General features: G+C 48.7%; 1 protein-coding gene across 1 annotated transcript; it reads left to right on the forward strand.

Moving 5' to 3' along the window:
• Positions 1-11822: 11822 nt before the first annotated feature.
• Positions 11823-14734, forward strand: LOC119512057. The gene is made up of 4 exons (XM_037806611.1): positions 11823-11997; positions 12156-12579; positions 13707-13810; positions 14277-14734. The coding sequence occupies exons 1-4, from the start codon at positions 11823-11825 to the stop codon at positions 14732-14734; spliced, it is 1161 nt and encodes a 386-aa protein (XP_037662539.1).
• Positions 14735-16411: the final 1677 nt, after the last annotated feature.

The following is a 16411-nucleotide window of genomic DNA, read 5'->3' on the forward strand; positions in this document are numbered from 1 at the left end:
TTTCTCTCACCAGTCCTCTGATACCCTCCTGCAGCTAGCACTCAAGCCCCAGGTGACGCCATCTGCACGCATAAGGTCCCCATTTATGTTATTTTAAGCCAATAAATTTGTGGTAACTTAGTTACAGCAGCAACAAGAAATTAATACATCTCCATTCTGTAAATGGGGAAACCAAGGCTGAAAATGATCAGATGACTTGCCCAAGATGAGCTGATAAAGGGTGGAGCTGGGATTTGAACCCAAGTCTCCACGTTTTTAACTTTTCAGCTTGGTTTTCTTCTAACTCCCTTGAAGGCTCCCCCACCCCCCACCCCCCAATAATCCAGCCAAGCCTGTTCATTGGATCCATAGCGATCTTTCTTAAAGGTAAATGAAATTATGTCATTGCCCTGCTTAAAAATCTTTAATTTTATGCCTTCTCATTGCCTACATGATGGTAACATTGTGATGCTTCTAAGATAGATGTTTACTGAGGGTCTACTAAGTGCAGATACTGGGGAGTCAGAGGTGACCAAACAGACAAAAATCCCTGCCTCCACGGAATTTGCATTTTTGTGGGAGGAGACAGATGAAGCGGCCACAAGAAATGTATTTGGTAGGTCAGTCCGGGACACGAGTCATCAAGAATAATGCACGGGGAAGGGAGGCAGGGAGGACCGGGTGGGAGGTGGTGCTACCTTAGATACAGTGGTCTGAGAAAGGCCTCGCTGAGGAGACTTGAAGGAGGAGGGTGCTGAGCCCAGTGGCTATCTGGGGCAACGAGAGCTTCAGGCAGCGGGAATAGGAAATGCAAACATCCCGGGATGGGATGTTCGAGGAAGAGCAAGGAGGGTGGGGTGGGAGCCAGATGGGGAGAGGGGTGAGGAGGGCGGGAGGTACAGACTGAGCGGAGCCCTGGAGGCCATTGCAGGGACTTGGGAAACCTTGAGCGGTGGAGCGACAGGATCTAATCACTCTCCCGTGTCGAGAATAGACCGTAGGGGAACAAGATGGAAGCAGTGAGACCGGCGAGCTGGCCAGGACAGCCGTCCAGGTGAGAGATGAGGGTGGCCTGGTTGAGGTGGAGACGCTGAGCAGCGCCCAGATACTGGATGAGTCCAGGTGGGCTGGACCCCTGGGTCAAAGAGTCAGACGCCGTGGTGGCTGTAGAGTCCCCTCCTGCGTCCCCCCGAGGGGCTCTCCTAGAGAGATGGCCGTGAGTTTGGGTGGCGTTCTGGATGTTAGGCACAGAAGGAAGAGGAAAGATGCTATGCCCAGGTGCCCAGCAGAGAGAAGTGGGCACAGATGTTAGCAGAGGGAACAGTAAAAGTCTGATTTTTTTTCTCCCTTGATAAAGCTCTGTGAAAATAATTTTAGTGTGTGTGTGTGAAAGAGAAAACCCAAAACAAAAGCTTGGAGATGAAACCAAAAGAAACTCAGGTGTTGTGGTAGGTTGAATTAGGTATCCCTACAAAGACAGGTTCTTGGTCCTTGTTCCCATGGGTGGGAATCCACTGTAAATAGGACCTTTGAATTAGTATTATCAGTTAAGACGTGGAATCATTTGTGAATAGTATCTACTAAAATCCTATTTAGGGATGGCCAAACTGAATGAGAGCAGGCGTTCATCCCCACCACTGGAGGCCTTGCTAAGAGAGGGAATTCAGATAAAGCTGGAGAAGCCAAAAGCAGATGTCAGTAGAAATGGGAAGAGCAGACACAAGGAGAGAGAGATGGCCATGTGACAGGAGCCAAGGAGCCTCAGGATTGAGGCAAGCCAGCACTGGAACACACAGGCCTCTGGGAGAAAACATGGCCTCACCACGTCTTGATTTTGGACTTCTAGCCTCTGAAACCAACAGACATTAATACTTGTTGTTTAAGCCAACCCACTGTGTGTGTGATGTGTACTCATCACAGCAGCCTGGCAACTAGAGCAGATTTCTATAAAATCAAATTAGGGTCAGGTATTGAGAGCAGGCAGTGAAAATATAGAGAACTTCGAAGAAAGGAATAAAATCTTCCCCTTTCTCACTTCAGCTTCCTCTTGCTTCCATCCCTGCCCTGTGGCCTTGGTCTTTCCCTAGCATGGTCAGGACCAGCCTGATGAGAAGGCTGCAGGAAGGCAGCATCTGGCCTCAGGTTGGGTCCAGAGGCGAGAGGCCAGAATCAGTGGTGGAGAGTGTTCTCTTCTTAGCCCATCCTAGGCTCCTTCTGGAGCACTCACGACTTCCAACTGTGGGAGGCCCCTTTACCCTGCCCCATTGCAGGGGCTGAGGCCCTGGGAGACTGCTGGGGCTTTGGCTGATGCTGCGGTGCTTGACAAGCATTCTTGCTGTAGGCCCGAGTTGGGCTGGAGCTTAGCTGGGGTTCATGTTTTAGAAGGATGCTTGGATGCCGGGAGTGGGAGAAAAAGTGAGTGGCTTGTTTGCCGCTTGCACACAGGGTTACACCTAAAAGACCTGTTTGGTGTCATGGTGGTCATAATATCACATTTTTTGTGTGTGCTGACTTGGCATCCATCTGACTTTGGTTAAGCCACTTGCTTCAACTCCGACCTAGTTCATAAACAATTTTCCATCCCTGGGTCCAAAACTCCCCAGAGTTCAAACCCACATTTGTGTCACTGCCTACACCCCCCAGACACCCCCCCACACCTCACCCAGAACCCACAGCTGGCCCCAAATGATAAGCTCATCATCCCCAATGCCCTTAGACCTCCAGTGCCTTTCCCTTTTCGCTCCAATTTGCTTTAAACTAATCCCTTCTTGACTCCCATGGGATATCTACTAAGCTCCACCCCAGGACCACAGTAAAGGCACCCCCATCCCAAGCAGACTGTGCTTCCCGTTGCCCTCTCGTGGCTCTCCCTCCTCTCTGGGACCTGTGAGTAACAAACTCTTTTCTCATGCGTTGTGGCCATGCTTTCCCATTGTGTCACACTTGCCCTCCACCCGGACCCATATTTGAAACCCAACTTAACCAAGTTGAAACAGTGGTCATCGTTGTCTCCCAGCAGAGTTCCTTTTGGGTCTTAGGGCAGTAGCTCTCAAATTTTAAAGTGCCTTAGGAATTGATTGAAAAGTGCAGCTTCCCAGTTAACAGCAGAGATGATGATTCGGGTTGGTGGGGTTGGGGCCCAGGAATTGCAGTTTTAACAATCACCAAAGATGTTCTGGGTGTGGGTGGGCAGAGGTCTACATTTTAAGAAACACTGTCTTTAGACCTCAAAGCTTCATGGGATCCATTGTGAAACCTCAGGCAAGAGTGTGTGGGAGCCACGGCTCTGTCTTCCTAGAGGGGAAAGGTCCATTAAGATGTTCACTAACCAGTTAACACTTTATAGATACACAACCGACCTACTCAAGTCTACAGTTTGAAACTTTGTTAGGGAGAGAGCACTGTGAGTTCCTGTAGCTCCAAACTGAGTAAAGTAATAAGAGCAAAAGTACCTTGCACTTAACAATACTTTGAAGAAAGTTAGGATGTAAAAGGCCTGGTTTATGTGCAAGTTGTTTAGCATCTCTCCCTGCCTCTCAGTTGGTGTTGGCACTAACTAGAGACATTGTTTTCTTGAACTGGGGCTTGGATTGAAACACCAGGTAAGCCATTTGCCCCTCTCTAAAAGTCATTTTGAGATCCCACCTACCCTGGCTTGAGTTGGACAATGAGACTTGAAGCCTCAGCCAGCACTGAAAAATAGATAAAGAATTGGGGCCTGAGAGCTCTTACACACTCACTACCTGAGAGGATGTCTATAAAAGGGCCTTTAATGCTGTCCCACATATGCACATGGAAAGTAAAACTTGTCAGAAATGTGCCTAGGAAATTGGGAAGTAGACAATTGAGAGAAAAGTCTTTATTAAATCAAGAACTGCCCTCTGGGGTCTCTAAAACAATAGGCAAAACTATAGAAAGCCAAGTAAGAAAAAAGAGAAACTCAAAATCTGACCGAACTTAATAACTTAAACTTGATTTATTACAACAGTGCTGTATCTCTGCAGATTTGATTAAATGTCAGACTTTTCCACTGATATCTCCAAGACAGCATCTCAGGTAAATGCCAGCTTGATTCTCAGCCATAAACCTCATACTTTATCCACTTGACAATCATCAAGTTCTCTGTCTCAGTTCATTTCACTTTTTTCATTGATTATTAATGCTCCGGTCTTTTTGACAATTGGAAAGTGTAACACAATATGGCAAATATTAAGACTTGGGAAAAGCTGTAGGAAAATAATCTGATGTCAATTTTCTTTTCTCTTGGAGTGGAGCAATCCTTTCCCCCAGTGCCGAGGCCCCCTGCCTGTGACAGTGCTGACGAGACTCCAGATCGTCCCCTCAGCTGTCACTTGTTGGTCGAATCGGGAATCCTCCCTGGGGTATAAGTGGGATCAGACAAGTCTGGACATGTCTGAACTGGGGGGCTGGGCCCCCCAGAAGCCTCCTTGAGTGCAGGCCTGAGCAGCCTCCTGAGGCCCCCATGCAGCTGACCTGCTTCCCCGCGGAGGGGAGGGTGAGCCTGAGACTAGCCAGGGGCTGTCACTTGGATTCACCTTCTGGCCTGGCCCCTAGGAGATGCGGCCGGGTTCTTTGGAGAGCAGGGGCGTCTGAGTACAGTGGGCACAAGCAGCTCGGTTCGGGATGTCTTTATGGAGTGGCCCACAAAGGGAAGTGAGGGGTTCTCCCCGCCTTCCCCGCACACCTCTCCAGGGCCTGAGACACAGGCCAGCGGTGCCCGAGTGGCGTGTGCAGAGGATGCAGAGGCGGTGGCAGCACTGCCCCCGGGGGCGGGTTTATTCAGGGGCTCCTCTAAGTGCACCCCCCAAAATGCTCAAAGGGGACATGTGTTACTGTGGGTCATATGTTAATGTTCATTGGTCCTGCAGGCTTGCGAGGCCCAGGGAAACTTGGGTTACACAAAAAAAGAAAAGCACACTGTAGTTTGGCCAACAGACTAGGTCTTTGTGTGAAAGTGTGTGTGTGAGAAATGAGCTTTCACTCAGAAACTTTGGCAGTGGTTTCAACTGGTTCCCCAGCCCTTTTTAAATGATATTTTCTGAGCTTGGAAACCCAGCAGGCAGGTCATGGAATTTTGACTGGAGATGTTTTTTAAAAAATGTAGGCAAGCAGTGAGAAAGGAGGCGGTGATTTGGCTGTGAGGCCTTTATGAGCTGCTGAGAAACTCAGCACTGTCACCATGGCGACGCTTCCACTGTTTATATAAACAAAGGGTTTTTCCTGACAAACATATTTCATATTTGATAATCCTCAAACCACAGGGGCCTCTTCTGTCTCTTTGTATGTAGCTAATTCATGCCATTCAGAATCGGGTAGGATTTTATGATTGCGTGTGGTTGTTTTCAGGCACCGAAATACTTAAAAATTAAGTGTTAAGTACTGATGTCTTGACCTGCAGGGTAAGAGGGGCTTCCGTGACTAAAGATTTGAGCGCGATTAATCCACAGGGCGAAACGTAAAGCGAGCTTTTCACAGATCCAAATTGTGTTGGTCCAGCCTGGGCCGAGTTTCCGAAGTTCAGACTGCTGCTTTTAATTCCCTTCTCCTGCCGCACAAAACCGGGGCTCTGCCTCTCTCAGCACTGCGGCCCTCCCAGTCGGCTTCACGTTGCCCTTGCCCGAGACGTGGCCCTCCCGCCAGCCCATATCCAGTCACTCGTGAAGTCTTAACAAGCTCCTGGGTTGTAAGAGGTCTTTCATGGTCGTAAGTGACCAAAAACCCTGCTCTATTGAACTGAAGCACAAAAGGGGATTTATTGGCTCTCATGACTGGAAAGGCACAGCTGCATCTGAAATGGCATCTGGGTGATCATCCAAGCCTCTACTGTACAGGTCTCTTTTCATTCCTAAAGGCTAACTCATGGAAGAGGGCAACCCTAGCCTTGTTAGCGATGGGTACTACGAAGTCAAATGATGGTGAGAAGTGACTCATAGGCACCTTAGAACCAGCCAAAGCCAACAACCCTTGGATGAAACGCTAGAATCAGACCCCAGGCCTAGTGGCGTGGCGTGTGTTGGGCCTGCTTGGGCGGGATCTGGAGAAGGGAGGCAGGCTGCTGCCCACCAGGAGAGTGTTGCCTGGGTGGAGGCTGGTTCTCCATTCCTGGCAGGGGGCACGGCAGCAGCCAGGAGCAATGGTGGGTGCGAAGTCTCACCTCTAGCCCCCTTGGAGCTCTGGGATCCCAGAGAGTCTGGGGAACTTCCCATCTGGCTGAATTCCTCTCACCCTCCTGAAGCTTTCTCTTCCTTCTCCTTGGACAGAAGGGGCCTGCTTACCCTACCTGAGTTGGTGAGCTGTGGGGTTTGCCTCCTGTCGGTAGGTGGGTCTTAAACACCTTCCTTGAGGTGATTAAGGGTCCCGTGTAATTCCCACAGAAAAAAGAGCCTTCGGCATCCCCCTTCCTTTTCCTGACAGGAGCCTGGAAACACTGTTTCACGGTGGACGATGGGCTCAGCCTACGAGCACCGAGATGGAGCCTTCTGTTTGTCTCTGATTCTCACCCTGGCCTGGTCTCTGCTGCAGGGCAGCCTTGCACCTCTGGGCCCCGCCCAGACCTCTGAACTCTTGCAGTGAAGGCTATTCCAGGAAGCAGCCCCCAGTTTCCAGAAAATGCTGTAATCCACTCTTCTCCTTCATATTCTCTTAGTGTGTGGCTGACACCACGAATGACCACCCTGGTACCTTGTGTGGTACCGAGCACCACACAGGGTAAATTTCAGAGTATTAATTTTACTATAGAATACTTAGAAGGAGGGAAGTGGGTGAATATAACAAAGATGAAATTTGTCTGTGCTATCGATGTGTGTGACAAAACAGCCAAATAACATGCCATGGTGGATAGCTAAAGTCCAAAATGAGAGAAACACAGCCAGAAAATTAATGTGTTTTTTTTCCTTCTTGTTTTGAGATTAACTATTTTAACCGAAAGCTTCCAATTAAAACCCTTGATAAATGAAGGCATTTGGATTTACAATTATGTGATAATGGTACTTTACATCAAGAGACCAGGATATTCTTTATTTTTCCAACAAATATATTTGAATGCCTATTATGTGCCAGACACTATTCCAGGGTCTGAGGATACAGTGGTAAATAAAACAGACCCCCCCCCAAAATCACTGTTCCTAAGGAGCTTGTATTTTAGTGGATGAAACATTTTTCACTTTTCTACCTTTCCTTTCCTTTCATTTCCAGAAAAGCCACTGTAAAGTAAATCTTCTCAAAGTGGATTTTAGGATTGTGTTCATAATCAGGGTTGCCTTTGTGGCCAAGGAGTTTAGGTAAGAGGTGTCACTAGTTCTATTAATGAATAATTTGTGAATATAAATCATAAAAGTGAGGCATCAACTCCAGGCCAAGCTCTGCCCTGCTCCAAAAAGTTATTATTTTTTTCAAAATGAAAATATCTTCACTAGTTTTACAGATATTTAAAATAATATATTTATAAAAATTCAAATTATATGAAAAGGATAAGTCCCATTGATTCTGAAAGCCTGTCTTCTCATTTGTGAAATGGGAGGTATAGGGTGGCTACTAAATGGTCAGATTTCAGACTGAGCTGCCAAAACTACCACAAAAAGAAAGAGACCTTGATGACTTAACTGTTTTCCCTTACTTATTTGAGTCCTGCTTTTAATTTTTTTTTTAGTTTTTTAATTCAATTTTATTGAGATATATTCACATACCATACAGTCATCCAAAGTGTACAATCAGTAGTTCACAGTACCATCATATAGTTATGCATTCATCACCCCAATCTATTTTTTGAACATTTTCTTTGTACCAGAAAAAATGAAAATAAGAATAAAAAATAAAAGTAAAAAAGAACACCCAAAACAGCCCCTTCCCACCCTACTTTTCATTTTGTCCCCATTTTTCTACTCATCCATCCATACACTGGATAAAGGGAGTGTGACCCACAAGGCTTTCACAATCACACTATCATCTCTTGTAAGCTACATTGCTATATAATCATCCTTCAAGAGTCAAGGCTACTGGGTTGCAGTTTGATAGTTTTAGGTATTTACTTCTGCTATGCCAATGCATTAAAATCTAAAAAGGGTTTTCTATATAGTGCATGAGTGTCCGCCAGAGTGACCTCTCGACTCCATTTGGAATCTCTCAGCCACTGAAACTTTATTTCATTTCATTTCACATCCCCTTTTTGGTCAAGAAGATGTTCTGAATCCCATGATGCCGGGTCCAGATTCATCCCCGGGAGTCACATCCTGCATTGCCAGGGAGATTTACACCCCTGGGAGTCAGGTCCCACGTAGGGGGCAGGGCAGTGAGTTTACCTGTGGAGTTGGCTTAGCTAGAGAGAGAGGGCCACATCTGAGCAACAAAGAGGTACTCAGGGGGAGACTCTAAGGCACAATTATAAGTAGGTTTAGCCTCTTCTTTCCTGCTTTTAATTTTTACACTGGAGTCTCTGAGAAACATGAAGTTTCTGCATCAGATCTTACGTGGATGTCCTATCTCAAATTTAACAGTAGTCATGAGATATACAAGTGGGTAGAAGCATTAATTCAATTGCATAGAGACTACCCCCCTCAATTTTTAGCTTTCTTCCCAAAGTTTTTGGTAAGTGAGTTGTTTGAAATTAAAAGCTTATTTCCCCTCACAAACCATAGTATAATTGGCAACTAGGTTCCCAGGCCAGCCCACAAAAATCGACTTAACTTTTAGTGTGCCCAAAGTTTTGTCTCAATGATCCCTCACCTCCATTTATGGTATTGTTTGTTTAGCAAATTTTTTTCCAAATTTAAAGATGGAAATCAGGGGACTACCACAATCTCCCTGCATCTTCACATCAGAGGCAGGGCCTGGGAGGTGATGGGGGAGAGGGGTCTAGTTACTTGTTAATCTCTAGACCAGAGGTTGCAAATTGGGCTGGATGTGGCATGCAGGTGTGTTTTCTTTGGCCTGAACACTATTGATATTCACTGTGTTAATAAAAAAAAAATTGGATTAGTTGCCAACATAGATCCAAATAAATATCTGGTCTAAAGAAAAATCCAGATTTCTGAATTCTTTAAAATATGAAACCCTGGAAATATTGGACCCGCATTCCTGCATGACAGGAGTCAGCTGGAGTTGTGGAGTGACTGCTGGGTCTTAGTTACTATTTGATGGTGACTGCGCTGCTGTTTGCCATGGAGTAGTGAAGAAAAAAAAAAGAACCAGGTGCTTCAGTGCTCATGCCCAGTTCCACTGTTCTTTGGGTTCCTTGATTAGATCCCAGAGGTGTCTGAGTTTCATGAGCACTGGTTTAAGCCTTTCCTGTAAGAGATGAAGTCATCCATCAGGTGGGTTGGGTAAAGGCAGTGAGGACCCAGCAGGTGCACTTGCAGCACCTTGTTGGCCTATAGGTGGCTTATGGGGACTTATTGGGGTCTCTGGGTGGGCGTCGGGGCGGATGGAGGAAGACGGCGGGACTGGACAGGTTAAAGCAACCGGAGCTCCCATGGAACTCAGGTGTGGACGGGAAGGAGCCCTGGCCTTCAGCAGCTCGGAAGCAGAAGGCCATCCTTGGGGTGGACCATCCCAGCTTGGGGAATAATGGAGAAGCCAAGAAGTCAGCATGGCAGGAATGGGGGTGTTGCGGTCACTAAAGGCTCACAAAGTGTTAATGGTGGGTGGGATGATGGGAGCCAAGCTTGCTGGGTTCTGCCCGGAGGTCAGGCAAATGGCCTCCTCGCCTATTCAGTGCCCCAGTGTGCACCTGGGCCTCCAAAGCAGCTGTGCTTTGTACCCAGAGTCTGACAGACTTCCTTTTATATTTATGTCCTCTCATATTAATGCTCTTATATTTACATTCGTATATTTCCTAACCATAAGGGCCCCAACCCAGCCCAGGAGGTCAAAGGGAAGCAGACACTCCACCATCCTGCCCATCCACTGCACGCGCCCATGGCTCCAGAGGGTCCCAGATCCTGACACATCCGACATTGTCTGTCCCCTAGTTTTTAGGAAGACTCAGTCGTTTAGAAATTCAGGGCCTGAGGTAAGGAACTTAAAGAGCACTTTCCAGGCATTCCTTCCCCAGGAACACAAGTCACCAGGAATCTCAGCAAGATTGGCCAAAGCTGTTCGCAGTTTTCTCCCTACTCCCTGTCCTTCCCCCTCCCCCTCCCCCATGAACTCTGGCCACACTTGCTAGATCAGTGCTGAGGCTCAGAGCAGCCCACGAGGGTTTCTTCACCACTGCCCTCTCGGGGCTCTAGAACCTGCAGGGAGCACTGAGGGTCCATGTCCAACCACAAGCACCACTCCCATGGGGTCCCTAATGAATAATCTGGTTCTATTCCAAGGGTACCAAAAGTGTGTGATGCACGAAAGGACAAATGTGGTATGATTCCACTTACATGAAATATCTAGAATAAGCAAATTCCTAGAGATGCAAAGCATATTAGAGGTTACCAGCGGCTCCAGGGAGGGAGAGTGGGAAGTTATTGCTTAATGGATAGAGTTTCTATTTTGGGTGATAGAGAAGTTTTAGTAATGGATGGTGGGGATAGTTGCATACCATTGTAAAAGTAATTAATGCCACTGAATTGTACACTTAAAAATGGCTAAATGGGAAATGGTAACTTCTATGTTATACATACATTACGACAATTTTTTTAAAAGTGCGTGTTGTACATGTCCGTGGCACGGGACCCTGGTGGTCCCAGACAGACCCTGATTATGTCCCCTGGGTATCCCCAGGAGCCGACCACTCTCTAAGTCTGTATGAGGCCACGTTAGTTTCATTACCCCAACTTCAGTGTCCCTCACAACTGCAGGATCTCAGGGCCCTCCTCCTCCACTGCCCCGAATGACAGACATTTCTGAAAGTCCCATGTGTTTGGGAACAAATCCATTCATATGCCCCCTACCAGGACTGGGCTGGATATCACCCGTGCACCCTCTCCTCAGGCCCATGCCTGGCTCCATGGGCTCTTGCCTGGCGCACCCCGAAGCTGCAGATCCTTGAGGTGTCTCAGGGCCCAGTGCATGGAGCTGGTGGGGCTGGGACCACACGTCATGATTTCCACTCGCATGTCCTTTGCTCCACTGGCTCCTTTTCAAGCTCCTTCCTCCATGGACGTCACAGGACAGGTCTCACCCTTCCAGGCTTCTGTGCTCACCACTTGCCATGTTAACAGGTGACCACAGAGGCACACAGAGACCTCCAGGGACACAGAGCTGGTTGGTGACCACTGGGGCTGGCATCCGGATGTCCTCGCTCTCTACTTTCTTCCTTTTTACTCAATTAACACTTTCTCTGTCAATAGTAATATAGGAGAGAACTGGTTGGTCAAAATGTTAAAAACAAACAACAAAACACCTTGTAAATAGAGCAGGGATTTTAGGTTGAGAGTCTAAGTTGAGAACCTTGGGGAGTAATTCTGAGAAGGGGCGATTTGCATGAGGGTATGAGGAGGCTGGTGGGAAGGGACTCGCCCTAAGGAAGAGGAAGTCTGTTGACAAGCACCAGCTTTTTCTAAAGACAGTTGCCGGGTGTGGGAGAGGAAGGGCAGCTGTGAGGATGGTGGAGCTGTAGAGTTGCAATACTCTGTCCATTAGGTGAGGGCCTCTGACCAGGCCATGTTATAGTTTGGAACTGAGAGTTCTGGGCACAGAAGGGGTCACTTCAGTAAGAGAAAAGGAGAAAAGGTTGCATGTCAAAGAGTAGCCCAGACTGCGTTCCCACGGTACTTGCTGAGCTGACAGGGTGAAACTTGTGAGGGTCTACGCTGCCCACAATTCTGCAGGTGAGGCTCAACCGGAAAGATACTATTTTGCGCTGTTACAGTGGCCATCCTGTACGCACGTAAATGGACAGAGCAGCGAACTTGTTACAGACTAAAAACCCATTGCAGAAAAACCTAAGGGCCCGCAGGTTTGTTTCGGCAGTTGCTGTGGTGGGTGGCGGCCGCAAGGGGGCAGTGCCTCCCCAGGCTGTCCCTCTCCCGACCCGCAAGATCCCGCGGGAGTCGCAGCAAGAGCCAGGCGAGGGCGAGAAGTGAGATGTAGCTTCTCTCCTTTATTTTTCTTTCTTTCTCTGCCCGGCGCACCACGCCTGGAGTGATGGGGCGTGGCCTTGCCCTGGGAGGCTAGGGGTGTGATGTGCCCAGAATCCACCCAGTGCCGAACCGCATGAACACCAGGGGGCATCTTCCGCCCGCAGCCCAGGGCTGCACCCCTGGGGACCCCGCCGGGTCCTGCGGCAGAGGCCTGCTCCCTGCTCTCATCCCCGCCCTCCTCCTTCCACAGATATTCAGTGAGCAGTCCCCGGGTTTCGGGCATTTTTCCAGGCTCCGGGGCCACCAGCCATCCTGGAGCTTCCATCCTGGGCGGGAGGCGAGGGGCACACCCCGGCGTGGGCAGTGGGCTCCCCGCAGCTCCTGCTCCCCGGCCCCACCCTCGACCTGTGCCTGGGACCCCAGACCCACGCGGCCAAGCAGCTTGCGGAGCATGCTGCAGGCGGCCGGATGTGCCCGGGGAAGGAGGGGTGAGAGGTGGAGGATCTTCAGCATTGCAACATCTTTCGGTCTCTCGCATCCGCGGGCGAGGGCGAGATCAGCCGGAAAGGTGGGACCGAGGGACAGAAGCTGCGCAGTGGTGCGCGGCGACCACAAGGGGGCAGTTAGAGACAAAGGGGGCGGCGAAAACAAGGACAAAAGCTGTAAGGTCACAAGGACAGGGCAAGCACAGCGTTTCTTTGGACCAGCCTCGTCCCCCCTATTTGCTCAGAAAATGGCCAGGCATACTGCTCACACAGGGAAAAGCGTTCACCTGCCGGATGGGGACCACCCGCCTCTCACCCAGGGTGGAGGGCAGGATGAAACGCACGTCCCGCACCCGGCCTCAGCTCTGCTTCCTTTCCCGTCTTTCAGGCTCCTAATTTTGCCTCCTTAACTGACTTCTAGGAAATGGCTGTTTTCTGGGAGAATTGGGCCCAGAGTCGTGGTTTCTTGTGTGCAGCAGCTCAAGCAGCAGCTGGGAAGCAGGGTTCCTGGTTGATGAATTACTACCCTTGGTGGGTGGGTTAAATTACACGCTGAATTTACATGCAAAACACCCTCCTACTGTTATGCAAAGGTTCCTGCCTTCTGTCATTCCTATTTTTTGGTAGATAAGGCCCATTCTGTGCCCACCATTTAAAATTCCCCTGGAGACTGTTAGGAGAAGAGATCTTCGGAAGCTAATGTGACTGCAGCCCCCAACAGAAGGCTGAGTATCTAGCATTTGATTGCAAATTGTGACTTTCCAAGGCCTGATAGCTCAGGTGTTAAAAGCAAGAAAGTTAGCCTGGCTGTAAATATCTTTCTCCTTAAAATTTGTTCTCTCCCGCCCCTTTTTTTTTCGTTTTGGCTCCTACCCCTTTTTGGCACAGAAATACAGCTGGGGTCAGCGAGGCTGGGATATTTCCCAGGCCATGGCACATTAGGGACAAGAAAAGAATGTTTCTGTCCCCAACGTCTGTGGATCCTGGACTGGGGTCTGAGGAGGGCGTCTTTGTCTCAGGCTGCAACTAAGATGAGGGTCTTAAGCCAGAGCCAAGGTAAGGGGAATTTTCCAAGATTTGGAATTTAGATCTGGTTATTCAAAACAATTCTGAATCCCTTTGTGCCGAGGTAGCTTTGGAACTCTAGGTCCTCCTTAATGTCTGGTTCTTGCTTCCCGAGCCGTGGCTAATCTTTAGCATTGGCTTGTAGGGAGGGGCTTGGAGGCAGCAGCTTCTCTGAGGTCTGGGCCTGGGAGCTGATCTGCAAGGACCTGGGACAGGAGAGGGGACAGTGCCAGACACCCCGAACTGCAGGTACATGGGGGTTGATAAGGTCTCAGCCTTACCTGGACCCTCCAAATGGTGGACTGGCTTGCGATTGTTTGGCCAATATGTGTGACCCTCAGCAGTCACGTGTTAAAAACCCACATTTCAATCAACTTTACCTGCCCACTGCCCATGCAGGCCCCTGCCCTTATTCTTCAACTCTCTCAGCCTTGCTCAACACTCCAGGTGTGGTTCTGGGCTCTGGCATCCTGTCAGCACATGGCTGCTGCTGGCCCTAGAAAAGGGATCCTGCTCTCCTTTCTGTGATTCCACCCAAAAGGGTAGGCCAGAGGCCATCCTCAGGGAGCATGGGGGCATCTCTGCCGAGTTCTGACTGGCATCTCTCTCCCTCAAAGAGAGGACTCAACCTACCCTCCCTGTACTCAGGCCCCCAAATGGGAGAGAAGGTAGAGACTTGAATTCCTCACTGGGACAGACTTTACTTTGTCCCCAGGCTCCAGACAGAAGAGGAAATGCCTTTTTACCACAACCCATGACTCGGATCCTCTCTCCTGTTTCCTGTACCAGGATCTGCCTTTGCTGAGGACATTTGACAGTGGGGTTGTTCATCAAATTCAGGAGAGGGACAGCAGCCCCAGCCCGGGGTCAGCCCTGCCCTCTGGCCCTGCGGGAGCCACACTTGCCCTCCCAGAGCAGCAGTGTGCTGTCAGCACACTGGGGGTGACCCATGCGTGTGGGATGTTGAGCGTCCACACAGTTCCTTGCCTCCATTTCTGCTCAGGTGGAGCTCATGTCTGCCCGGAACCCAGCATCCAGGCTTCCTTGTTCCCCTGTGGGATAACCCAGCTCCCCTCAGGGATAACGTGCACATTTGCTTCACTCAAGATAGTTTTCCCAGAAAAAGGCAAGCCTGACGTTGGGGTAGCCTTAAGTATCAACTTTTTTTTATGAATGGAAATTGCTGGGAGCTTTGAAGCGTAGTTTATTCAGACTTGAAGAATTCTCCAGGCTCTGGCCCCAGCTAGAATATCCCTTTATGTGAGTTTCTTTATTCATGTCTGTCTGCTGTTCTTCACACAAGTGGTTTTAAAGCTCTCCATTCCCTCAAACCCCATCACCTGCCCCTCATATTTGGCAGCTGACCTACTTTGAGGAGAAAAATAGAAGGCAGAAGTCCCCCTACTCCCTCAGTTTCCCCTCAGCATACCAACACAGTAAGAGTGGTGGAGCCCAGCCTGTCCTCCTTTCCTCTTGTCACACTCACCGCCCTGCCCAGCCTGGCCCTGTCTGTTGTATTCTGGACTGGTGGGTGGGAGGCAGCCTCTAAGAAGGTTCTGGCCTGCCCTGCTTGATCTCTCACTTGCTCGTTCTGAGGGAAGCCAGCTGCCTCGTCCTGAGCTGGCCTGTGGAGAGGCCCAATGATGAGGAATGGAGGGTGCCTCCCGCTAACAGCCACGAGGAACCGAATCCTGCCAACAACCATGTCAGCGAGCTTGGCCCTGAATCTTCCCTCCGTTGAGCCTTCGGATGAGACTGCAGCCCAGCAGACACCATGACTGCAGCCTCGTGGGAGACCGAGCCAGAGGACCCAGCTGAGTTGGACCCAGATTCCCGGCTCACAGAACCTGTGAAATGATACATGTTTGTTTTGGTAAGCCGCTAAGTTTTGGAGTAATTTACGACATTGCCATAGATAACTAATACAATGACTCTCTGACTTGTCAGTTTCTCAGCCCTGAAAGTTTTGGGAAATGTGGGGATTCACATAAGGTTATATCATATTATATGCAAAATAGGTCTTGAAAATGACAACCATTCTTTGGTGTCATTATTTTTATGAAGGAAAGAACACTTTAATTTTTTTTTTATTGAGGTATTATTTACATCTAATACAATTCATCCGTTTTAGGTTTAAGGAATTTTGGTAATTGTACACAACTGCACAACAACCTCCAAACTCCAGATGTAGAATGGATCCCTCATCCTTAAAAATTTCCTCCCATCCTTTTGCAGTCAACCCCTTCTCCCCAACCTGGGCCTCATACAACCATTGATCTGCTTAAAAGAAAGAGCCTTTTAATTTAAAACTCAGGAAAAAATGCAATCTCAAAAGGCAACCTTGAAACTGAATACATTTAAACTTATAAACAAAATTCACTGTTTCTTACATACTTTATTTAATCATAGACTGTAGTTTTAGGCACTACTGTTCTGACTTCCATCTGTATGAGGTAGGCTAGGCTGCTATGACAAAGAACCCCTACTATGGTGGCTTAAATAAGATAGAAGAGTTTCTACGCTCTCATATCCTGGTACAAAGGTAGGTGGGCAGTAGAGGGCTCCACTCTACAGGTTAGCCGGGAACCTAGGCCACTGAGGTAACATCCCTCTCTGGGTCTAAAGCAGCTCCTGCAATTTCCCAGCCAGTGGGAAAGGGGAGAGGTTCTCCGCAGCAAGAGTTCATAAGGAAATTACCCAGAAATTGCCCTCCTAACTTCTGTTGACATTTCATTGGCTCAGAAGAAGTCATATGGCCAAACCTAACTATGTAGGATGCTGGGAAACAGTCTGCATAGCTTGATGACCAAATCTCAAGTTCAAAGCTATGGGATTCTATTACTGACAGAA

The sequence above is a fragment of the Choloepus didactylus genome, chromosome 17 (genome assembly GCF_015220235.1).
Source record: "Choloepus didactylus isolate mChoDid1 chromosome 17, mChoDid1.pri, whole genome shotgun sequence".
NCBI classification, from domain to species: Eukaryota; Metazoa; Chordata; class Mammalia; order Pilosa; family Megalonychidae; genus Choloepus; species Choloepus didactylus.

Bases quoted from the DNA above. Each gene is read 5' to 3' on its own strand.
- LOC119512057 (XM_037806611.1), top strand. From the start codon at position 11,823: ATGGACAGAGCAGCGAACTTGTTACAGACTAAAAACCCATTGCAGAAA. The intron at 11,998-12,155 runs GCGAGGGCGAGA...CATGAACACCAG, and splicing joins GGAGTCGCAGCAAGAGCCAG to GGGGCATCTTCCGCCCGCAG. The intron at 12,580-13,706 runs GTGGGACCGAGG...ATTGGCTTGTAG, and splicing joins GGGCGAGATCAGCCGGAAAG to GGAGGGGCTTGGAGGCAGCA.